Source organism: Crocuta crocuta, unplaced genomic scaffold (assembly GCF_008692635.1).
Source record: "Crocuta crocuta isolate KB4526 unplaced genomic scaffold, BGI_CrCroc_1.0 scaffold330, whole genome shotgun sequence".
NCBI lineage: Eukaryota > Metazoa > Chordata > Mammalia > Carnivora > Hyaenidae > Crocuta > Crocuta crocuta.
In genome coordinates this window covers 1,012,283-1,037,306 of record NW_027530521.1, presented here as the reverse complement: position 1 = coordinate 1,037,306, position 25,024 = coordinate 1,012,283, and the positions used below count along the sequence as shown (strand labels likewise).

General features: G+C 42.2%; 1 protein-coding gene across 4 annotated transcripts; it reads left to right on the top strand.

The window, feature by feature from the left end:
- The first annotated feature begins 36 nt into the window (after nucleotides 1-36).
- Nucleotides 37-24,840, top strand: DDB2 (damage specific DNA binding protein 2). Of its 4 annotated transcripts, XM_077767365.1 has the most exons (11): nucleotides 37-228; nucleotides 325-481; nucleotides 1,630-1,766; nucleotides 2,150-2,341; nucleotides 20,118-20,263; nucleotides 21,546-21,645; nucleotides 21,734-21,911; nucleotides 22,238-22,380; nucleotides 23,784-23,948; nucleotides 24,093-24,138; nucleotides 24,444-24,840. In XM_077767365.1, the coding sequence occupies exons 1-11, from the start codon at nucleotides 136-138 to the stop codon at nucleotides 24,488-24,490; spliced, it is 1,404 nt and encodes a 467-aa protein (XP_077623491.1). In that variant the 5' UTR covers nucleotides 37-135; the 3' UTR covers nucleotides 24,491-24,840. The 4 variants fall into 4 exon arrangements, with proteins under 4 accessions (XP_077623491.1, XP_077623492.1, XP_077623494.1 ...); XM_077767368.1 differs by lacking the exon at nucleotides 37-228 and having other exon boundaries at nucleotides 392-481; nucleotides 987-1,766; XM_077767367.1 differs by lacking the exon at nucleotides 37-228 and having other exon boundaries at nucleotides 448-481; nucleotides 620-1,766.
- Nucleotides 24,841-25,024: the final 184 nt, after the last annotated feature.

The window sequence follows — 25,024 nt, the reverse complement described above, 5'->3', positions numbered from 1 at the left end:
GCAGCGCCGAGTCTGAAGAGGCTTCAAGTTGGGTGGTCTAGCGGTGGCGGCCATCTTTATTTCTGGCAGATCAGCTGTTGGGCACAATCGAGCCCTAAGTAGAGGCGAGGCGTTGGGGCTTTCTCTAGGGAGCCCATGAACCCCTCCCCTCGCGTGCCCTGGTCTCCTCGGGAGGGGCGGGACCTCTCTGAGCGGGGCGGGCAGGAGCAAGAAGCCAGATTGAAAGCGGTGAGACTGTTTGGCGGGAAGTTGGCTTAGTTCCCTGGTCCCCGCCTAGTTTCTCCCCAGAGGCTTCTCAATCTTCCCTCCTTGATCTCGGCATAGGGCATAGTACCCTTTCGCACGGAGGACGCGATGGCTCCCAGGAAACGCCCAGAAACCCAGAAGACCCCCGAGGTGGTTGTGCGCCCCAAGAGCAGGAGGAGCAGAAGCCCCCGGGAGCTGGAACCCGAGGCCAAGAAGCTCTGTGTGAAGGGCCCCGGTACTGCCTGCGCCTGCTGCTTTAATAATTCCGCCTTTGGGGGTTCTCACGCAGGAGGCTGGAGTGGGGGATGGGTGCTGTTGGTTTCCCGAGGCCACCCCAAGTTAAGGATGCCTTGGGCTGTGCATTTTTCTGCAGGTCCTTTGACACCACAGGGCTTGGGCTTAACCCCTCTCAGGTGATGGGAAAAGGCAGATGAGCTTCATTACATAAGACACAACGGACTTTTCAAATTCCTGTTTGTACCAGGATTTTTACACACTGAGGACTGCTTAAAATAATCCTACCTTGCCTGGTGGTGCGTGTGGTGAATTTCGATAGTCATGGTTGCTAGCTGTGTGTCCTTGGTTTCCGCTGTGAGAACCCTCAATTTCCTTCCTTCCTTCAAAAACTCATTCTCTGAGGTTTATTGGGGCTTGAACCTGGAGCTGTAAGGATGGGGGTGGGGGGGTGGCACAAAACACTGGAGCAGGGAGTTGTTGATGAAGTTTTTTTTGTCCCTAAGAAAAAGGAATTGGTTGTCAAGAGGCCGGATTCACAGAAACCAGATCCTCAAGTACATCGTTATTCCTACTCTAAGTGGATCTATCTCCAAAAGTAGCCAAGCCAGACCCTCTGGATCCTGCTGGTTTCCAAAAGAACAGATTGGACTTGGGGCAAACAACTGGTCACCTCTACATTATTTTAATATAGGATTTAAGGATACTTCTTTTCCCAGTCACTTCTACTCTGCTATCCTAAAATCTTTTTATTTTATATTATATGTGATTTTTAAATTGCCACCCAACCCTACCTACCATGAGTTGTCCAACCCACTGGGAAGAGTTCAGTGTATACTTTATTCTTGTGTGTTTTTTTGGTCAGTTCTCAGAAACCCTGCAAGGGTTTGTTTTCATATTATTTCATATTTAGCTTCACTTCAGAATTACTATTTTGGGGGAGTGTTTGGGGCAAGGGGCTGAATCCCGACTCACTATTTGTCTTTTGTGCTGGGTGAGACTCAGCAGACCCCGGAAAGGCCTTAGGAGGTAAGGAGAGAGATTGGCTATGTCGAATGAAACAACAAGGCTTTCTTTCTGAGATTTCAGCAGGAAACCCTTCCGTGCGTGAGAGCAGAGAGGAAAATATGTGTCTGTTCTGCTTGGCAGGTTCTAGCAGAAGATTTGACTCAGGCTGCCTTTGGGCGGGGTTGGCTGGCCTGCAGGTCCCGCCATTATGCACCAGCATCGTCAGGGCCCTCCACCACCATAAGCTGAGCAAAGCTGCCTGGCCATCACTGCAGCAGGTGAGGCATTTTCCTGGCTGAAGTGCAAGAGTTTGCCTGGTACCTTTTTACTACTGGGATGTTCTAAAAATAGATGCTCGGTTGGTTCAGCGGGTTGTCAGAGTGGTCAGATCACCTCTACCTTAGTGACTGACCTACTGGGCATTCAGCCAGGTAGAAAAGTCTTACGCTGTAAAGGCCCCATCTGGAATGCACTCTACCCCCTTGCTTTCCAAGATTAGTTCATGCACATTGCAAATATTGTCATGCACAGAGCCAGGCAGTTCACTTCCCTTTGTGGGGAGGACTTGGCCCTAGGGCTCATCTATGGAGGAGGCAGAGATTGGCAGTTTACCCAGGACTTGGGTTTTAATTCAACTTAATTCTTTTTTTCTCTGTGTCAGGGTCTCCAGCAGTCCTTTTTGCACTCTCTGGCTTCTTACCGGATATTCCAGAAGGCTGCCCCTTTTGACAGAAGGGCCACATCCTTGGCATGGCACCCAACTCACCCCAGCACCCTGGCTGTGGGTTCCAAAGGGGGAGATATCATGCTCTGGAACTTTGGCATAATGGACAAACCCACCTTCATTAAAGGGGTGAGCAGTTCCCTGGGCCAGACAGTAGTGCTGAAGAAGTGTTTGTTGAAGGGATGAAGAGTTATCCAGTAACAAGGAGATGACTGGGATCAAAGTAACTAGGTATTTTCAAACAAGTACATGGTGATGATACTCAAATCTTCATTGAGTGCCCACCCTTAAAATATTAGAAGGTATATAATATTGACTACCCTGTTGTAAGTTATCATGTAGAATAGACTCTGAGCCCCTTCTTTACTCTTGCTTTCATCTTCTACTGCTGTCTTTCCTCACTTCTATGCTTTAAAAACACAAGCTATTTCTTTTCCTAAGACTGGGTCTTTCTTTGCCCTTGCTTTTCTCTTTGACTGGAGTGCTCTTTCCCATGGTTTTCTCATGGCTGGCTCCCTTCAGCCTTGACCATTCAGCCATAACCATTCAGGTCTTGACTTGGTATACTTCTTCAAACAGCTGTCACTGACCACTCTGGTCTAAAGTAGTCTCTACTTGACTCATTCACTCTCTTTTNTAACAATACCTGAAATGTTTCACTTATTTGAGTGTCTTTGCCCCTGCAAATGTCTTTGGAAAGTAAGTTCCATGATAGGAGGGACCTTGTCTTTCTACCACGTCCCCATTTTGCCTTGAACAATGTTTGGCCTAGAGTAGTAGCTGCTTTATTATATTTGTTGAATGAGTGAGGGCCTTGAAGTATAACTGGGTAGATGGGATGTTTACATACAAGATAACTAGCAATACAGATGCTAAATGCTATAGAATGTGAGAGAAGGAAGAACTCCTTGTGAATTAGAGTCAACAGAAAAGGCTCACAGAAGAGTGGAGAGCAAGGAAGAACAATATTGAAGTAAATGGAGAGAAAAAGGGCAGGCAGAACATGTTTGGGGCAAATTTTGGCATAGCACTTATTAGGGATGGCCTTAATCGTGTTGGCATTTATCATCAATTGCTGAGGGGGGAAGGTGTTGGCCTCTTCACCAAAGAGAAGACCTTTATTTTTATTTTTTTCCAACTATCATATTGCCAAAGTTTATTTATTTTTATAATCATTTATTTTCTTTTACTTTTTAAATTTACATCCAAGTTAGTTAGCGTATCATGCAACAATGATTTTAGGAGTAGATTCCAGTGATTCATCCCCTATGTATAACACCCAGTGCTCATCCTAACAAGTGTGTTCCTTAGTGCCCCTGACTCATTTAGCCTACCCCCCTCCCCCAACCCCTCCAGCAAGCCTCTGTTTGTTCTTTATATTTAAGAGTCTCTTATGTTTTTTCCTCTCCCTGTTTTTATATCATTTTTGCTTCCCTTCCCTTATGTTCATCTGTTTTGTATCTTAAATTCCTCACATGAGTGAAGTCATATGATATTTGTCTTTCTCTGACTAATTTCACTCAGCATAATATCCTGTAGTTCCATTTACATAGTTGCAGATGGCAAGATTTCATTCTTTTTGATTGCCAAGTAATACTCCATTGTGTATATATATGTATGTAATTGTATATATATGTAAATGTATATATAGCTGTCTATACATATATATGTAAATGTATACATATGTAATATATACATACTACATATATATGTATATGTACATATATGTGTAAATGTATATATGTAATATATGTGTATGCAATATTATATGTAATATATTGTGTGTATATACACACACACACACACATATATATATATATATACACACACACACACACACACACACACCACATCTTCTTTACCCATTCATCCATTGCTGGACATTTGGGCTCTTTCTATACTTTCCCTAGTGTCAATAGCGCTACTATAAACATTGGGGTGCATGAGCCCCCTTCAAAACAGCACACCTGTATCCCTTGGATAAATCCTAGTAGTGCAATTGCTGGGTTGTAGGGTATTTCTATTTTTAATTTTTTGAGGAACTTCCATACTGTTTGCCAAAGTGGCTGCACCAGTTTGTATTCCCACCAGTGGTGCAAAAGAGATCCTCTTTCGCCACGTCCTCACCAACATCTGTTGTTGCCTGAGTTCTTAATGTTTGCCATTCTGATGGGTGTGAGGTGGCATCTCATTGTGGTTTTAATTTGTATTTCCCTGATGATGAGTGATGTTGAGCATTTTGTCATGTGTTTGTTAGCCATCTGGATGTCTTCTTTGGAGAAGTGTCTATTCATTTCTTTTGCCCATTTCTTCACTGGATTATTTGTTTTTTGGGTGTTGAGTTTGATAAATTCTGTATGGATTTTAAATACTAACCATTTATCTGACGTGTCATTTGCAAATATCTTCTCCCACTCCCTTGGTTGCTTTTTAGTTTTGCTGATTGTTGCCTTCGCTGTGTAGAAGTTTTTTATTTTGATGAGGTCCCAATAGTTCATTTTTGAAAAGAGAATACCTTTAGTTTGCCCACCTGGGGGCTGACAATGGAGGGCTCTACTGTAAAAAGTGACGCTCTGGGTTTAGAGCAGGAACCACAGACTCACATGCCTAAAGAAGCCAAAGAGAAAAAAGAGTGATAGGTGGTGGGATCAGTGGTAAACTGGAGACGGTTGACATGCAAGAATCTAGGTCTCATGGTATCAGATATGATTTTTTTCAAATGAATCCCGAAATCTTGATTTTTCTTACATGAAGTGTTCTGATTTTTAAAAATTGTGATGAAATACACATAACATAAAATGTACTATCTTAACCATTTTTAAGTGTATAGTCCAGTGGCAGTAAGTCCATTGGAATTCTTGTGTAGCCAGTCTCCAGAAGTTCATCTTGCAAAAGTGAAACTCTGTATGTACTAAACACTAACTCCCCATTCCTCCCTCTTCCCGTCCTTGGCAACCACCGTTCTACTTTCTGTCTTTATGATGTTGACACCCTCATGAGTATCTCATATAAGTGGAACCATCCAATATTTATCTGTTGGCTTATCTCACTTCATATAATGTCCCCTGGGCTCATCCATGTTGTATTGTAGCAGGTGTCAGAATTTCCTTTTAAGACTCAATAGAGGTGCCTGGGTGGCTCAGTCAGTTAAGCATCTGACTTTGGCTCAGGTCATGGTCTCTCAGTCCATGAGTTTGAGTGCCACATCGGGCTCTGTGCTGACAGCTCAGAGCCTGGAGCCTGCTTTCGATTCTGTGTCTCCCTCTCTCTCTCTGCCCCTCCCCTGCTCACACTCTGTCTCTGTCTCTGTCTCAGAAATAAACATTTAAAAAAATAAGGCTGAGTAATATTCCCCTTCATGTATATACCACATTTTGCTTCTCCATTGATCTGTTGATGGACACTTGGGTCCCTTCTACCTTTTGGCTATTGTAAATAATGCTGCTATCGACATGGGTGTACAAATATCTCTTCGAGCCCTGCTTTCAGTTCTTTTGGGCATATACCCAGAAGTGGAATAGAGGAGATAAATGAGGCCATGGTGAGCCCAGGATGAGTTTTCTTAAGTGGAGGCTCCAAAGCAGCGCATCAGAAAAGGCCAGGTTGGACAATCTTGGGATGAGATGGACGTTCAAGAAAACAGGTGCTTGAAGGCAGAAGAAAGGCAGCCAGAAGAATGCTGTACACAGAGTTCGGCTTCCTGCTCAGCTGGCAAGACAGGTGACTACCAGAAGGTGCAGTTTGAAATTGAAGTCAAAACCCAGAGCTCAGGCAGGAAGAGATTTGTTTTGTCTTGTTTTGTTTTGTTTTTTCCCCCTTAGGAATCTAGGACAGGAGAATAGAGAAATTTAAGAAGTAGCCTAAGGGTGTCCTCAGGGAAGAGCCTCCTGACCAAAAGGAGAATGACATCTGCTTTGAACGTGTGCCAGGCTGAGACTACTTTTGATTTACATCACTCTTTATTATAATGAGCATTTAAGTGACGTTTCCTCACACCATTGTGGAGATTGGCCTGGGCATTTGAACTTTGTGACTAGCAAGAGGCTAGACTGGAACGGAAGGATAGAGTGATCTGGAGAACTGTCTTTACTCCCAGATACTGACAGAAAGTTGATTTGACACCAGTGACTGGAGGAGAAGCAGTGCCTCATTTTGTCACTTCTTTTGTCTTCTGACTTGCGCTCTGACCTTTACATCTTTCAGGCCCTTGGCAAGGAAACACACATTACATTTTCAAAATGAAGATAACTTGGTTTTACTCTTATTATAAAATGATCTATGGGGCACCTCGGCGGCTCCGTTGGTTAAGTGTCTGACTTCTGCTCAGGTCATGATCTCATGGTTTCTGAGATCAAGCCCTACCTCGGGCTCTCTGGTGTTAGCACAGAGCCTGCTTCAGGTGCTCTCTCTCTCTCTCTCTCTCTCTCTGCCCCTTCCCTACTTGCATACACACACACTCCCTCTCTCAAAAATGAATAAATATTAAAAAAAAATGATCTGTGCTTATTTTAAGGATTTCATGGGGTGCCTGGGTGGCTCAGTTGGTTAAGCTCAGGGAATGATCTCATGGCTCTTGGGTTCGAACCCTGTGTGAGGCTCTGTGCTGACAGCTCAGAGCTTGGAGCCTACTTCGTATTCTGTGTTTCTCTCTCTTTCTGCCCCTCCTCTGCTTGAGCTCTGTCTCTCAAAAATAAATAAACATTAAAAAAAAAAGAATTTCAAACAATACAGAGAAAAGTATACAGAATAAATATTACCTGAAATTTCTGTTTGGGGCATCTTTCTGTGTGTGTATACACTATTATACATACCCATACCTCTGCTTATCTAAGTAAATATTCTATCACATAAATATTTGTGATAGAATCTGTTGTATTTTACTTATTATATCAAATACTCTAATTTAAATCATATACCAGATGACCACCAAAAATATTCTATAATTTCCTTTTGTTTTTTGTAATGCCTTTGGTTTTGGTATCAGGGTATTACAGCCTCATAAAAAGAGTTAGGAAGCGTTCCTACCTCTTGTATTTTCTGGAATTATTTGTGTGGAATTGATAGTATTTCTACCTTAAAATTTTTATATGGTTTTTAGGACTGAAGTTTTCTCTGTTGGAAAGTTTTAAACTATATATTCAATTTCTTTTCTTTTTTTTTAAAGATTTTATTGGGGCACCTGGGTGACTCAGTTGGTTAAGCGTCTGACTTCAGCTCAGGTCATGATCTTGCAGTTTGTGGGTTCAAACCCTTTATCAGGCTCTGTACTAACTGCTTCTGTGTCTCCCTCTCTCTCTGCCCTACCCCTGTTCACACTCTGTCTCTCTCAAAAATAAATAAGCATTAAAAATGCTTTAAAAAAATATTTTATTTCCAGGTAATCTCTACACCTAATGTGGGGCTCAAACTCACAATCCCAAGATCAAGAGTTGCATGCTCCATCAACTGAGCCAGCCAGGGGTTCCTGTATCTTTTCTTTCTTTTTTTCTTTTTCTTTTTTTTTTTTAAGTAGGCTCCATAGCCAATGTGGAGCCTGATGCAGGACTTGAACTCATGATCCTAAGATGAAGTCCTGAGCTTAAGAGTCAGATGTTTAACTGACTGGTCCAATAGATATGGGGCAGTTTAGGTTCTGTGTTTCTTTTGAATGAGCTTGTTGTTTATCTTTCAAGTAATGTGTCCATTTTATCTAAGTTGTTGAATTTAGTGACATTAATTTGTTCATGGTATTTCCTTATTATCCTTTTAATGTCTACATGGTCTGTAGTGATATCTCTCCTCACATTCTTGATATTGATAATTTGTCTTTTTTTTTCATCAGTCTTGTTAGAAGCTTATCGATTTTACAGATTATTTTCAAAGAACCAGCTTTTAGTTTCATGGTATTTCTCAATTGTTTTTCTTTTAATTGGTTTTTGTGATACTTGTCTTTGCCTTGCTTAACCTTGTTTAATTTGCTCTTTTTGTAGTTTAAGATGGAAAGTTAGATTGTTTATTTGAGATTTTTAAAAAAATTTTTTTTAAATGTTTTATTTATTTTTGATAGAGAGAGAGAGACAGCATGAGCAGGGTAGGGGCAGAGAGAGAGAGGGAGACACAGAATCTGAAGCAGGCTACAGGCTCTGAGCTAGCTGTCGGCATAGAGCCTCGATGCGGTGCTCAAATCCACGAACTGTGAGATCAGGACCTGAGCCAAAGTCGGACACTTAACCAGCTGAGCCACCCAGGTACCCCTAGATCTTTTTTTTCTAATATAACCATTTAATGCTTGAAGTTCCCCTCTAAGTATTTCTTTAACTGCATCTCACAGATTTTGGTGTGTTTTTGTTTTCATTCAGTTCAAATTATTTTCCAAATTCTTTATGATTTCTTCTTTGGACTCTGGGTTATTCTGAAGTATGTATTTTAATTGGCAGTTATACTATTTGGGGGTTGTTGAGCTTGCTCTCTGTTACGGATTTCTAGTTCAATTCTATTATAAACAGAAAACATTTTATATAGTTCCATCCCTTTTCTATTTTATTTTATTTATTTTAAAAATAATTTTTAAAGTTTATTTATTTTGAGAGAGAAAAAGAGAAAGAGAGAGAAGAGGAAGGGCAGAGAGGGAGAGAGAATCCCAAGCAGGCTCCGTGCTGTCAACACAGAGCCCGATGCGGGACTTGAACTCACGAACCATGAGATCAAAAGTTGGATTCTTTTTTTTTTTTATTTTTTTTTTATTTTTAGGAGAGAGAGAGAGAGACAGCGTGAGCAGGAGAGGGTCAGAGAGAGAGGGAGACACAGACTCTGAAATAGGCTCCAGGCTCTGAGCTGGCAGTCAGCACAGAGCCCGACGCGGGGCTCGAACCCACGAACCACGAGATCATGACCTAAGCGAAAGTCGGACGCTTAACCGACTAAGCCACCCAGGTGCCCCTCAAAAGTTGGATTCTTAACCAACTGAGCCACCCAGGTGCCCCTCTGTTTACTTTTAAACTTGTTTTATGGCCCAGCATGTAGACTGTCTTAGTGACTATTCCATGTGCATTTCAAAGAAAAGTGTGTTCTGCTGTTTGGGGTGGATTATTCTGTAAATATCAGTTAAGTTAGTTGATAGTATTGTTCAGATGTTCTATATCCTTATTAAAAGACTTTATATCTTTTATCAGTTATTGAGAGAGTAATATTGGAATCTCCAACTATAAAATTGTATCTATTTTCCTTTAGTTTTTGCTTCAAGCATTTGGAAACTCTGGTGCTTCTACATTTGAAATTATATCCTTTTGATGAACTGACCCCTTTATCATTGTGAGATCTCTCCCTTTATCTCTGGTAATATTTCTCGTTCTGTTATCTTTGTTTGATGTTAATATAGCCACTGCAGCTTTATTTCTTCCTTTCTTTTCTTCATGTTTGTTTCTTTTTGAGAGAGAGAGACAAAGTACAAGTAGGGAAGGGGCAGAGAGAGAGAGAGAGAGAGAGACAGAATCTGAAGCAGGCTCCAGGCTCTGAGATGTCAGCACAGAGCCCGACGCAGGGCTTGAACTCACCAACCACCATGAGATCATGACCTGAGCCAAAGTTGGATGCTTAACTGACTGAGCCACCCAGGCACCCTAGCCACTCCAGCTTTCTTATGATTGATTAATGTTTGCCTGGTATATCTTTTCCCTTTTTCTTTTATATTTAAAAAAATTTTTATAATGATAATATTTATTTATTTATTNCTGAGCCACCCAAGCACCCCTATAATTATTATTTTTTAAAGTAAACTCTATGCCCAATGTAGGGCTTAGACTCACAACTCTGAGATCAGGAGTCACTTGCTCTACTGACTAGGCCAGCCAGGCACACACCCCCATCATTTATTTGTGCATTTATATATAAAATGGGTTTCCTACAGACCAAATTAAAAAAAAAATCCAACCTGACAATTTCTGCCTTTTAATTAGAACATTTTACCATTTACATTTATTTTTTTTTAAGTTTATTTATTTATTTTGAGAGGGAGAGAGAGAGCGAGCACAGGTAGGGGAGGTACAGAGAGAGAAGAAGAGAGAGAATCCCAAGCAGGCTCCATGCTGTCAGCACAGAGCCCAATTCGGGTATTGATCCCATGAACCGTGACATCATAACCTGAGCCGAAATCGAGTTGGACACATAACCGACTGAGCCATGTAGGTGCCCTACCATTTACACTTACATTTAATCTGATTATAAATATGATCAGGTTTAAATCTACCATATTGCTGTTTCTTTCTGTTTGTCCTCTTTGTTCCATTTTCCTTTTTTTTTTTCTTGCCTTCTTTTTGGTTGTGTACCCTCTATGATTCCATTTTGTCTTCACTATTGGATTATTAGTTATACTTCCCTTCCCTTATCTCTTTTTAGTGGTTGCTCTTAGGTATACAACATATATGTTTAACTTATCAGAATGAGCCTTCAAATAATATTACACACATCACATGTATTGTAAGAATTTCACAACTATATATTTACTTCCATTTTCTTTGTTCTCTCCTTGTCCTACATTTTATTTGTACATATGTTATAAGCCCCATACAGTATTATTTTTGCTTTATGTAATCAGTTATCTTTTTGTTTTTGTTAATTGTTAGATCTTTATTGAGATATAATTGACATATGATAAACTACACATAGAGTGTACAATTTCATGCCTTTTGACACATGTATACAACTGTGAAACCATCACCACAATTAAAATAACAACATATCCTTCACCTCCAAAGTTTCCTCATGCTCCTTTGTCATCCATCCCTTCCTACTTCTGAAAACCTTTCATCTGCTTTGTATTTCTATTGGTTAATTTGCATTTTCTATACTTTTATGTAAATGACATCATACAATACATACTCTTTTTTCTGGCTTTCACTCAGTATAATTATTTGAGATTCATCTACATTTTTACATATGTCATTTTTACATATAGTTTTTTTCTTTCTCTATAATATTCCATTGTATTGATGTACCACAATTTATCTGTTCACCTATTGAAAGATATTTGGATTTTTCTAGTGTTTGACTTGTTAGTAAAGCTTTCGTGAACATTTATGTACAAGGCTTTGTGTGGATATATGTTTTTAGTTTTCTTGATTAGGTACCTAGTTGTGGAATGGCTGGTAGATATCTTTTAAGGATATTTTTTAAGTGAGGAAAAAAACTCAAATTATTACATATTTGCCATTTCCAGTGATTTTCATTCTTTTGTGTCATCTAGATTTCCTTTTAGTAACACTTTCCTTCTGCCTGAAGAATATTTGTTAACATTTTTTATACTGTAGGCTGGTTGGTGATATAATTTTTTCCTTCTGTTTGTCTGTTTTGGGGGGCACAACTTTGCTGGGTATAGAATTCTAGGTATACAGGTTTTTGTTTTTGTTTTTGTTTTTGTTTTTTTTACAAATAGTTTATTGTCAAATTACAGGTTTTTGTTTTGTTTTTGTCTTTGTTTTCTTGCTTTTACAATTTTTACAATAATTAAACTTGCTTTTTAATAATTTTGGTGATGATTTTGGATGCAAAGTTCTCATTCTTATGTTATTCTTTACATGAGTTTTCTTTTATTTTCTTCTGGCTGCTTTATTTATTTATTTTTTTAATGTTTTTTATTTATTTCTAGGAGAGAGAGAGAGAGACAGCGTGAGCAGGGGAGGGTCAGAGAGAGAGGGAGTCAAAGACCGAAACAGGCTCCAGGCTCCGAGCTGGCAGTCAGCACAGAGCCCGACGCGGGGCTCGAACCCACGAACCGCGAGATCATGACCTAAGCGAAAGTCGGACGCTTAACCGACTAAGCCACCCAGGCGCCCCCTCTTCTGGCTGCTTTAAAAATGATGGTGGGCAGGGGTGCTGGGTGGCTCAGTCAGTTAAGCTTCTGACTTGGTTTTGGCTCAGGTCATGATCTTGCATTTTGTGAGGTAGAGTCCCACGTCGAGCTCTGAGCTGAGAGCACGGAGCCTGCTTGGGATTCTCTCTTTGCCCCTCCCCTGCTTGCACACACACTCTCTCTCTCAAAATAAATAAATACACTTACAAAATTAAAGAAAAAGAATCGTGGGGGTGCCTGGATGGCTCAGTCAGTTAAGCATCGACTCTTGATTTCAGCTGAGGTCATGATCTCACAGTTTGTGAGATCAAGCCCTGTGTCGGCCTCTGTGCTGAGCATGGAGCCTGCTTGGGATTCTCTCACTCTTCCCCTACCCTGTTCACACATACTCTCTCTTTCTCAAAATAAACAAGTGAACATTAAAAATAAAAATAAAAATTATTGTGATTTGCTTGGTGTGTTTTTCTATATGTTTTTCCTGTTGGGGGTTCACTGAACTTCTTGGATCTATAAGTTTGTCATCAAATTCGGAAAATTTTAGGTTATCATTTCTTCAAATAGTTTCTCCCTTCCTTTTTTTTTCTCGGACTCTAATTACATACATGTTAGGCTACTAGGTATTATCCTGCAGGTCACTGATAAACACTATTTTTAAATCCCCTCCCCCTCATTTTATTTTGCATAGCTTCTATTGTATGCCTCAACTTCTTCTATATTATCTAATCTGCTATTAATCCCATCCAATGTATTTTTCTTTTCAGATACTGTATATCATCTCTAGAAGCTTAAATTAGGCCTTTTAAAATATCTTCCATTTCTTTTTTCATGTTCATTACTCCTACTTTTCTTGACCATATAGAGTACGTTTATAATGCTTGTTTCAATATTTTTGCTTAATTCTATCATCTGTGTCACTTCTTTTTTTTTCCATCTGTGTCACTTCTGAGGGTGTTTGTATTCATTGAGTTTTCTAGTTATGAGTTCTACTTTCCTGCTTCTGTGCATGCCTAGTAATTTCTCATTGGATGCCAGACATTGTCAATTTTACATTGTTGGATGTTGGATTTTGTTGTATTCTTTTAAATATGGTTGGGCTTTGTTCTGGGATGCAGTTACTTATCATCAGATTGATACCTTTAAGGTTTGCTTTTAAGCTTTGTTAATATGGTCACTATATTAGTTTCCTATTGCCTCTATAACAAATTACCACAGTTTTGGTATCTTAAAACAACACAATTTTATTCTCTTACAGTTCTGAAGGTCAGAAATCTGAAATCATTTTTCTGGACAAAGGTGAATGTGTTGGCAAGGCTGGTTCTTTCTCAAGTTTCTGAGGGGAGAATCTGTGTCTTTGCTTTTTACAGCCTCTTGTGGCCATCTGAACTCCTGGGCCATGGCTGCTGCTTCCATCTTCAAAGTGCACGACTGTGATTTCTGCTCTGTCATCACATTGCCTTCTTTTCTGACTCTGACACACACACACCCGTGTTCCTCTTATAAAGACCATTTTGATTTTGATTATACCAATCCCACCCAAACAATCCAAAATAATCTCCCCATCTCAATATCCTTAACTTAACCACATATGCACAATCCCTTTTGTCATCTAGGGTATTATTCATAGGGTCTGTGGATTAGGGCATGGACATCTTGGGGACCATTATTTAATCTACCTCAGTTAGCATGGGTTTAAAGCAGCCTATAGTCTAGGTATAGGTTGGCCTCACCCTGAGGAGTACTCTTCTGAAGACTCCATGTTCTGTGTTTTAAGTCTTTTCATTCTAGATGGTGAGAATACAGACTATTGTGAGGATTCTCCCCTATTTATTTATGGTGTTTCTCCCCACTCCCCTCTCAGCCTTGGGTAGTTTCCTCATCCCCATTTATACATTAATACTTACCCAAAAGACTTGAGGGGACCCTTGCGAAAATCTCCAGAATGTGCCCTCTGTGTGTCTCTCTCCTCCCCAGCATTTTGCCCACAAATTCTTGCTATGTTGGCTTTCCTAAAATTCTGTCTTCCTAACTCAGTGAGATTCCTAGGCTGTATGTGTGTGTCCCTCCCTTCCTGTCTCGCTGCCTGGGTACTCTCTCTAAGCACTAAGCTGGGACAATTGCAGGGCTATCTCTTTTCTTTCCCTCCTATCTTGTGCTGCCTGCTCTCCAGTCTCTGAAAAGCTATTTCATTTTTATTGTCCATTTTCTTAGTTGTTTAAGACAGAAGGATATATCTGTTTTCGGACACTGCATCATGGTTGGGAACAGAAATTCACACTTAATTTTAATAGTTTATCTGAGGATTTAAAATTTCTCTCCTACATAATCATGTCACCTACAAGTCACAAGAGTTTGATTTCTTTCTTTACTATTCTTATACTTCTTGTTTGCCTTATTCCATTGTCTTATTCTAGTACATTATTGAATATTGACTCTAGCAGACATGCTTGTCTTATTCTTGATCATAGAAGACTTATATTTTATCATTAAGCATGGTTTCTTCTACTTTCTATTGTGGTAAAATACACATAAAATTAACCAGTTTTTAAAAGTTTATTTCATTTTAAAAAAATTTTTAAAGTTTACTTAATTTTTAGTGAGAAATGCAGGAAAGGCAGAGAGAGAGGGACAGAGACAGAATCCTAAGCAGGCTCCACACAGTCATTGCAGGGCCCTATGTGGGGCTCAAACCCATGAACTGGAAGATCACGACCCAAGCTGAAACCAAGAGTTGGATGCTTAACTGACTGAGCCAGACAGGCACCCCAAAAGTTCATTTTTTTTAAAGTAATCTCTACACTCAACAGAACTCTAGAACTTTTTCATTGTCTAAAACTGAAACCGTATACCCATTGGATAAGTTCCTTATTTTCTCCTTCCCACAGCCCTTGGCAACCACAACTATGCTTTCTGTTTCAATGAGTTCTAACTGCTTTAGATACCCCCTAAGTTTTGATGGTCTTATTGTGGTTACATAGAATGTTCTTGTAGGAAATACGCACTAGAGTATTGAGGGTGATTGGATATCATGCCGGCAATTTATCATCAAATGCTTCCAGAAAAGCAGTTCTTTGTGCTATTCTTGCAACTTTCCTAAGAGTTTGAGATAGTTGGAAAACAAAGTTAAAAAAAAACCCTGATATTATTTCTTCCTTCAATGCTTAGTATATTCAACAGTGAAGCTACCAGGATCTGGAATTTACTTTGCAATAAAGATTTTAGTTGTGAATACAATGTCTTCAATCAGCCTATTCTGATTTTCTCTTTCAATTTCCGTCAGTTTAGCAAATTCTAGGAGTTTCTCCATTTCATCTAAATTTTCAAATTGATTGCCATTAGATTATTATGTCCTCTTATTATTGTTTAAAATGTCTAAGATTTATACTGATGTCCCTTTTTTGATCTATTACATTGGTTATTTGTGACTTCCGTTTGGTCAGTCTCACCATGGATTTATCAATTTTAATAGTCTTTTCATTGAACCAACTTTTGTTTGTTAATTCTCCCATAGTATAGTTCTGTTTTATTAATTTCTATTCAGTTTCCTACTTTATTTTCCTGTTACTTTGACCTTCTTGAGATGGATGTTTAAGTCATTGATTTTTAGCCACCTTTTATTATGGATAATGCTTCTATGAATATTTGTGTACAAGTTTTCATGTGAACATGCTTATTCATTTCTCTTGGGTATATGCCTAGGAGTGGAATTGCTGGGACATATAGTAACTTTATGTTTAAGTTTTTGAGGAACTGCCAAACACTTTTCCAGAGCGACTTCTCCATTTCACATTCCCACCAACAGTGTAGGAGGGCTTCAACTTCTCCACATTCTTAACAACACTTGGTTTTTTTTCCAGCTTTATTGAGGTACAAATGACAAATAAAAGTTGTACATATTTAAGGTGTACAGTGTGAAGTTTTAACAGGTGTGAACTTGCAAATGATTACCATGGTCAAGCTAATTCATCACCTCACGTATTACCTTGTGTTCATGCTGTGAGCTGAGAACATTTAAGATCAACTCTCTTAGTAAATTTCAAATATATAATACACTGTTACTAACTGTAGTTGCCATGCTGTCCATTAGATCTCCAGAACTTACTCATCCTGCATAATTGACACTTTGTACCTTTGATCAACATCTCCTCCACCCCCAAGTTCCTAGGCAACCACCATTCTGCTCTCAGCTTTTTGGAGTTCCATCTCTTTCAGGTTCACATGTAAGTAAGATCATGCAGTATTTGTCTTTCTGTGTCTAACTTATTTCACTTAGCATGGCATCCTCTGGTTCATCCTGGTTGTCACAAAGGCAGGATTTCCTTCTTTTTAAAGGCTCAATAATATTCCATTATATATACATACCACATTTTCTGTATCTCTTCATCTGTCTACAAACATTGAAGTTGTTTTCCTATCTTGGCTACTATGAATAATGCTGCAGTGAACACAGGAAGGAAGATAACACTTTGAGAAGCTTATTTCATTTCCTGTGGATATATACCCAGAAGTGGGATTACTGAATCATATGGTAGTTCTAAATTTTCTGAGGAACCCCCATACTGTTTTCTGCAGTGCCTCTACCAATTTACATTCCCATCAACAGTGTACAAGAGTACCTTTTTCTCCACACCCTTGCTGGTACCTGTTATCTTTTGTTGTTTCGATGTAGCATTCTTTTTTTTTTAAGTGTTTATTTATTTATTTATTTATTTGAGAGAGAGAGAGAGTGAGTTCGGGAGGGGCAGAGAGGGAAGGAGATCCAAAATCTGAAGCAGGCTCCAGGCTCTGAGCTGTCAGCACAGAGCCCGATGCAGGGCTCGAACTCACAAGCCGTGAGATCATGACCTGAGATGAAGTCGGGGCTTAACCAGCTGAGCCACCCAGGCACCCCTGATAATAGCCATTCTAACAACCGTAAGGTGATAGTTCATTGTAGTTTTGATTTGCATTTCCCTTATGTCAAGATTAGTGATGTTGAGCACCTTTGCATATACCTGTTAGCCATTGTATGTCTTCTTTGGAGAAATGTCTATTTACATCCTTTGCTCTTTTTTAAACTAGGTTTTTTGGGGAGGTTTTTGGTTTTTTGCTATAGAGTTGTTTATATTTTTTTTTAATTTTTTTTTTTTTAATTTATTTCTAGGAGAGAGAGAGAGACAGCGTGAGCAGGGGAGGGTCAGAGAGAGAGGGAGTCACAGACTGAAACAGGCTCCAGGCTCTGAGCTGGCAGTCAGCACAGAGCCCGACGCGGGGCTCGAACCCACGAACCGCGAGATCATGACCTAAGTGAAAGTCGGACGCTTAACCGCCTAAGCCACCCAGGTGCCCCAAGTTCTTTATATATTTTTTTTTATATTAACTTCCTATCAGGTATAGTGTGCAAATATTTTCTCTCATTTCATGGGCTGTCTTTTCACCACCTGTAATTGTCTATCATTTTTTTTAATGTTTATTTATTTTGAGAGAGAGAGCATGAGCACTGGAGAGGCAGAGAGAGAGGGAGAAAGAGAATCCCAAGCAGGCTCCGCATTGTTAGCGCAAAGCCTGATGTGGAGCTTGATCTCACAAACTGTGAGGTCATGACTTGAGCTGAAATCAAGAGTCGGATGCTTAACCAGCTGAGCCACCCAGGTGCCTTAATTGTCTATCAATTTTATTATATCCATCCTAGTGGGTGTGAAATAGTATCTCATGATGACTAATGATGTTGAGCATCTTTTCATGTGCTCATGGCCATTTGCATGTCTTTGGAAAAATGTCTGTTCAAATCCTTTGTCCATTTTAAAATTAGGTCTGTTTTTAAAATGTATTTTAATCACAATTATTTTATGTATGTATATATGTATGTACCTGTGTATTTAAATAGTGTCCATACCCAATGTCAGGCTTGAACTCATGACCCCGAGATCAAGAGTCGGATGTTCCACCGACTGACCCCCCCCAGGTGTCCAATCACAATTATTCAAAGCCTGTATGTAACAGCTCCAATATCTGTATCTCCTGGTCTCTTAAATGTTGTTCTTTCCTCTCAGTTTTTGTGTATTTGGCCTTATCGTCTGATATGCTGGATGATTTTAGATTTAATGCCAAATATTGCATATGAAAACTTGTAGAGATACTTTCGAGTTTTGGGTAGTGTTTTCTTCCAGAGACAATTAATTTTCTTTCCCCTCTGACAGGCAGGTAGGGTGGAATCAGATCATCTTAATCCAATGAGTTTGAAATTATTCGAATCAGACTTCAGGTTTTGTGCGGGTCCCTGTTTCTAGTTTGCTCTTATTTTAAGTGTGTCAGGGATCCTAACTAAAACCTGGATTTTTTTTTCCAAGACTTCTCCTCCTTGGCAAATGTGAACCCCAGTTCTGCCTCTCATGCCGTGTGAGACTGGCAAAACCACAGCCCAGCTTCTCAGCCTTGAAGCCACCTGCCACTTTCATATCAGCTTCTCTGCACTTTGGTTTCTCTGCTTCAAAACCATAGCCTTCTAATCTGCATAGACTTCAAGGGGAAAAGCAGCATCCAAATGTCAGGTCTACCTTTCTGCTTCTCCTTTCTCTGGGATGTTGGTCTTCAAGTCCCTGATGCCTTGATAGCTCTCCATTGACTTCAGAAACTTTTTTAAAGACATATATTTTGGGGGCATCTGGGTGGCTCCGTCGGCTAAGCATCTGACTCTTGATTTCAGCTTAGGTCATGATCTCACGGTTTGAGAGATTGAGCCCCGCGTCGGGCTCTGCGCTGGCAGCGAGTGCGGAGCCTGGTTGGGATTCTCTCTTTTCCTCCCTCTCTGTCTCTCCCCTGCATGCATTGTTCTCTTTCTCTCAAAATAAATAAATATTAAAAAAAAAAAAGAAGAAGAACAAACACAGTGAAGCCTTGGTGAGCACAGGACTCAACTGTTGGGAACGGAAGACTATCACTGAAGCAAGGGTTTGGCAGACCATTGGCACCTTTATAGAGGAGATGGGATATGCCAGTTAGCATGCTGAGTGAGCCAAGTGGATGTTGTGTAAGAGGCCTTGTAGGGATCTGTGAGGCTGGGATAGTGGCGGTTTAAGAAGTAGAGAGGAGCTCTTGAAGATGTAAAGTTCTCAAAACTGCCTGATACATAAGAAGCACTTAATAAGGTTGTGTTTTTTGATGTTATCATGGTCATTTTCTTCATCGTTGTCTGGGATATCTGGAAAAATAGGAAGGAGCTCAGATCTGACTCTGCACTCCTAACCCAGGCACTGTTCTGAGCTGATGCTCTTCTAAAGAGCACTGGGCAATAAACAAACTATGACACATTCACATAATGGAATGCTTGGCAGTAAAATGGAATGAGCTCTGGGTACACACTGTAACTTGGGTACATCTCAGGGGTATTATGGTGGGTGAGATGAAAGAAGCCAGTCTCAGAAGGATGCATACTGTATGATTCATTTATACGACAGTCTATTAAAGGCAAAACCACAGCATAGTGATGGAGAACAGATCCACGGTAGCCGAGGGGTGACAGGTGGAGAAGGGGTGTGACCACGAGGGGAGAACACAAGGGAGTTTTTTGAGGGGATGGAACTGTTCCACCTCCTGATTGGGGTGGTGGTTATTCACATCTATACTCTTGTGTTTTCACATTCATAGAAATGTGTACTAAAAACAACCAAGTGTACTGTGTGTTAATTTTTTTTAATGTTTTTATTTATTTCTAGGAGATAGAGAGAGGGACAGCATGAGCAGGGGAGGGTCAGAGAGAGAGGGAGTCACAGACTCCGAAACAGGCTCCAGGCTCTGAGCTGGCAGTCAGCACAGAGCCCGACACGGGGCTCGAACCCACGAACCGCGAGATCATGACCTGAGCGAAAGTCGGACGCTTAACCGACTAAGCCACCCAGGCGCCCCAATTTTTTAAATTCAATTAAAACTAAAACCTTAAGTAATGAAGAGTCCCACAGAGCGCATGCCTGCGTCCAGGCCTCTCGGCTGGCCTGGCCGCACGTGTTGCCTGACTGGCTGGCTGGTCAGCAGACTCCATGCACCCGGGCCTCGTCCTCCTCCTGGGCCATCTTCGCTCACTGGCTTTTCTCTTCCTTGTGTTAGATCGGAGCTGGAGGGAGCGTCACTGGGCTGAAGTTTAACCCTCTTGATACCAACCAGTTTTTCACCTCCTCAATGGAGGGAACAACTAGGCTTCAAGACTTTAAAGGCAACACGCTCCGAGTGTTTACCAGCTCAGACACCTGCAAGTGAGTGGCTTCACTAGGAGGGAAAGGGCTTCTAAGGCTCTCAGCATAGTTCTGGTGAGAGCATCCGGATCTCGTTTGTGTTACCCAGTCCTGGCATGGGGAAGACTGGCAAGGTGGCAGCCACTTTCCACCCCTCCCTCTCTTTCTGAGACTTTCTGTAGCTGCTCCTTCTCTGTTCCACGTGGGTTACTGCTTTGATGAGGTGTTCTAGAACCTCAGCTCTTCTCAGTGAGGGAAGGGCTTTGGCTTTCCTGTAAGGCATTCCTCTGTTAGACTAGACCTTGATTCTTAATAGTTAACATGGCATTGGCCTAGAAAGCCATTTCATTCTCTACATCCCAGAGTTGTAATGACCCAACCACTTCCTTGACAGAAGCTTAAAGGGATAGAATCGTGTCTGTAAAGCACTTTGGACTCCCCAAGAGCAAGTAGCTGGAGAAATTACAAAATACTCGTCAGTCTGATTTCTAGCCAGAGTCACGACTGTGACTGTTCTCTAAGGAATCAAGGGTGTGGGGGTCTAACTAGCACTGGACATTATCCTGGGCTGCCCCACAGAGGTAAGAAATACGAAGCAATCAGGGCAGGTCCTGGGATAGACTCAGCTCCATTTTATTCTTCCACAAGAAACCTTCCCTCTGAAAGAGATTTGTAGGGATACAAAATTCACTGTAGCAAGGATTTGAGTGTTTGAGGGGAAAATGGGAATCTGACGTCTCCTGGCTGGGCATTAGGATCCCTGAAGCAGTCCCAATCCTTTGTCCTCAAGTAGTCTGAAGGGCAAAAGAGCAAGACAGAGCTCCTAAAATTGTGTATGCTTTTTCCCCTAAATGCTCAGAAGGGGGCAGAAGTTCTTTTCTGAAAGAAAAGGAGCCCGGCAGTCCCTGTTTGGTTTGTCGTCTCCTTTGGCCCAAAGGGTAGAGAGTGAAGAGAGGAAGCGATAAACATATCTTCCTCAGAACCCAGGGCTATAAGGGGGCAGGTTGGCCTGAGGACTTGCCTAATGGTTCTGAGGGATGGCTGCTTAAAGACTCCTACCAGCTGAGGATCCTGGCCCCGGCAGTAACTGGACAGGTTTCTGAGCCCCATCACCCCCATACCCTCTGTCTGATGGTAGACAAGTCGGAGTGGTCCTCACTGGGAGTCTGTGGCAAGACAGTCACTCATTTATTCAATAAATACTGGCTGGACGTCTACTGTCCGTTAGACGTTGCGCTAACGGATTAATAAATGGCCCTTGCCTTTGTCCCCAAGAATCTTACAGCACAGTCTCTCCCTCCAGCATCTGGTTTTGCAGCCTGGATGTGTCTGCCAGAAGCCGAATGGTGGTCACAGGCGACAATGTGGGACACGTGATTCTGCTGAACATGGACGGCAGGGAGGTGCGTTCTTTGGAGCCCCGGTCTTCCCTTTCTTTCCCTTACCCCCCAGCCTCCCCGCACCCCACCTGAACCAAGCCCTTCTCTGCAGCTTTGGAATCTGAGAATGCACAAAAAGAAAGTGACCCATGTGGCCCTGAACCCATGCTGTGATTGGCTCCTGGCCACAGCCTCTGTAGACCAAACAGTGAAAATCTGGGACCTGCGCCAGGTTAAAGGGAAGTCCAGCTGCCTCCACACGCTGCTGCATAGCCATCCTGTCAACGCAGGTGTGATATACCAGACCTCATCCTTCCTGCACACCGGGCCTACCCAACCGTCTCTGGGGTCTTCCCTCAATGTTTAGAAGCTGCTAGGCCAAACCTCTACCCTGATAGCATCAACCAAGTTGATAATCTTGGAAACTTTCTGAAACTAGCGGTCCCCAACAGCTGCTAAGTTTCTAGAATGATTTTTTCACAGTCCAGATTCACCTCCTCCCTTCCACCGGGGTCTAGAGAGGAGTTGGGGAGAGGGCACCCTCCAGGAGAAGGGCTGTACCAGCCAGGACAGGCGCCCTGTGGGTCCTTCAGTTCTGGGGCTTTTCACTTGCCAGCTTGTTTCAGTCCTGACGGGGCCCAGCTCCTGACCACTGACCAGAAGAGTGAGCTCCGGGTTTACTCGGCCTCCCAGTGGGACTGCCCCCCGAGCCTGATCCCACACCCTCACCGCCACTTCCAGCACCTGACGCCCATCAAGGTAAGTGATGAAGACAGGGAGCTGTGACGGGGACAGACTGGGTCTGCCCGAGGTAGGGAAAGGCCAGATCTGGAATCCCTAATCCCAGATCTCATCCTGCACCCACAGTCTGTTCTCCCCTGGCGCGCGCTCTCTCTTGCTCTCTCTCTGCTCCTTCTGTCCCCCTTTTACAGTCCCACTTTGCTGGGTTCTGTCTCCCATAAGCTCTTTTCCTGTTGTTTTCTTTCAGTTCACCCTATCTCCCTGCTGTGCTGCCCTCAAACTGCCAGCAGTTACCTGCTGACCTCAGCCTCACTAATGACTTCTGTCTCAACCCCCAAGGCTTATGGTCTTTAAGTCTTCTGAGTCCTTTCTGCCCATTCCTCTGCTCTCCTGCTTTATGTTCTTTTTTAGAACCACAGCCCTTCTTCAGACCTCCAGGTTTCATGCCTGTACTTCTTTCGTCAAGACAGAATAGTGTTGGGGGCGCCAGCTTCAGGCAGGCCGACAACCTCCGGTTAGAATCCCTGGGCAAGCTGCCTGGATTTTGGATCTCGGTTTCCTCATCTCTGAAAAGGGAATAATAGTATCTGACTGATAGGGTTGTTGGAAGAATCAGTGTACCTAAAGCACATGCCCCAGTGCCTGGTAAGTACTACGTAAACAGTGATGATATTAGGGATACCAGGGAGGCTCCTGCGTACCTCAAATCCAACCCAAGCTCTTAAGAACAAGCGTTCTTCACTGGCTGGTTCCCATTGATCCATGTGTCATCTCCCACTTTGTAACCAGCCAGGCCAATTTCTAGCTTCCCAGGTGGACTTGTGACTTCTATCCAAGCCATGGCATGTACCACTTTGTCCTTCCCGCTAACCAGGTCTTTCCTCCTTCCAAATTTGAGATCTCAGGAAAACCCCCATCTGATTCTGTCATTCCAACTAACTTCCAGACCTGTTTTGAGTGGGGTAGCCCGGGGAACATAGGTTTCCTTCCCTTGGAAAGGAACTAGCCACTAGCCATCTCCTGCTCAACTCTTTGTCGTTCACGTTGATGGAGGAGGCACAGTAGTGAGATAACTTCAGAACTTACATGCTATTTGGGTTTTGGTTACAAGACTTTTTGCTTTGTTGTAGGCTTACCTCTTTGGTTAATGTCTGGGTCAAGCTGATGTTAAAACATTGATCAGTTGGTATGATCTCAGGAAATGCAAAAGAGAAAGAAGGCCTGAAGGTGTCCCAAGGTCCAGAGAGGCCAGTTTGAGACGATAGATGCACATGTAATAGTTTCACATGGGTCTTATCTCCATTATTAAACTGCTGGCAACTGTATTTACAACTGTTAGTGGCAAAAAAAAAAAAAATACTTTTGATGTCCCTCTTGATAGCGCTCTGCATTTACTCTCATGACAACTCTCCGTCTCCTAGGCAACCTGGCATCCTCGGTACAACCTCATTGTCGTGGGCCGATACCCAGATCCTAATTTCAAAAGTTGTACCCCCCATGAATTAAGGACGATTGATGTATTTGATGGAAGCTCAGGGAAGATGATGTATCAGCTCTATGACCCAGAATCTTCTGGTATCATTTCGGTGAGGTTTGGGCCCTCAAATAATGATGGGAGGAAGCAGGGAGTCAACCTACTTTATTGACCAAAAATGATGAGAAATTTGTCCTCATGTGCCTTTCTTCCACTACCTCAACCCCTCCTCATGTTTATGCCCTTGTCTCTGCAGCTCAATGAGTTCAATCCCATGGGGGACACGCTGGCCTCTGTGATGGGTGAGTGAAGTAGGCTGTATCTCAGACTGGCCAAGCCCTACCCTACTCCCCAAGGTTGAGTGCAGGCTGTCCTCAGCTTAACCCTGCCAGTCACCCCAGGGTAGGAGTCAGTAGACTACCAGGACACCATGGACTCTTTGGCCTGGGCCCTCCATGCCTCTTGCTTTGTCTTGGTCATGGCAATGCTTGGCTGCTGTCCAGTTTCCTGGTATTTCCTTCCCAAGTCCTAGGTTCCCTGGGCCAACCCCAAGTTCTCAGAGACTGATAATGGAAGGTGCAAGTCAGACTGGTCTCACTCCTCCTAGGTTATCACATTCTCATTTGGAGCCAGGAAGCTGGGATGCGGAAATGAGACACATTAATGAAGGTGTGGGCCAAGCAAGGGCTTGGAGTCACCTGAGAACAAATCCTGTGAGAAGAGGCGGCTATGTGTTAAAGGGCCAAAGGTATCCAAGTCTTAGGGTTGGAGCAGGGACACTGTGACATGGGACACTGTGGGACTGGGACACTGGCATGTTACTGCTCTGGACTTAGCTCCAGAAACTTCTCCAGAGTTGGGGCCTCAGGTGCCCCAAGGATCCTTGCTATTATCTGGCCTGGAGCCAAGGTACTTTTCTTTGACGTGCAGTGGCAGAGTGATCAGGTAGTGGTTTTCAGTATGTGCTCACTATTGACATGGCCAATAAAACCATACCCAATTGAGCTTCTGAGTGGATCTTCCAGCACTGACCTGGTCAAAGGACTCCTTGGGTCCCCCAAAACAAAGAAAAGGCACAGAAACAGCACTAAGAGTCTAAAACTTTCATTCTCTGTAAGCCACCTTAGCCCTATTCTGGGCCACAGACCACAGACACAGCTGTCCAGCTTACAACCTACAGTTACCTCT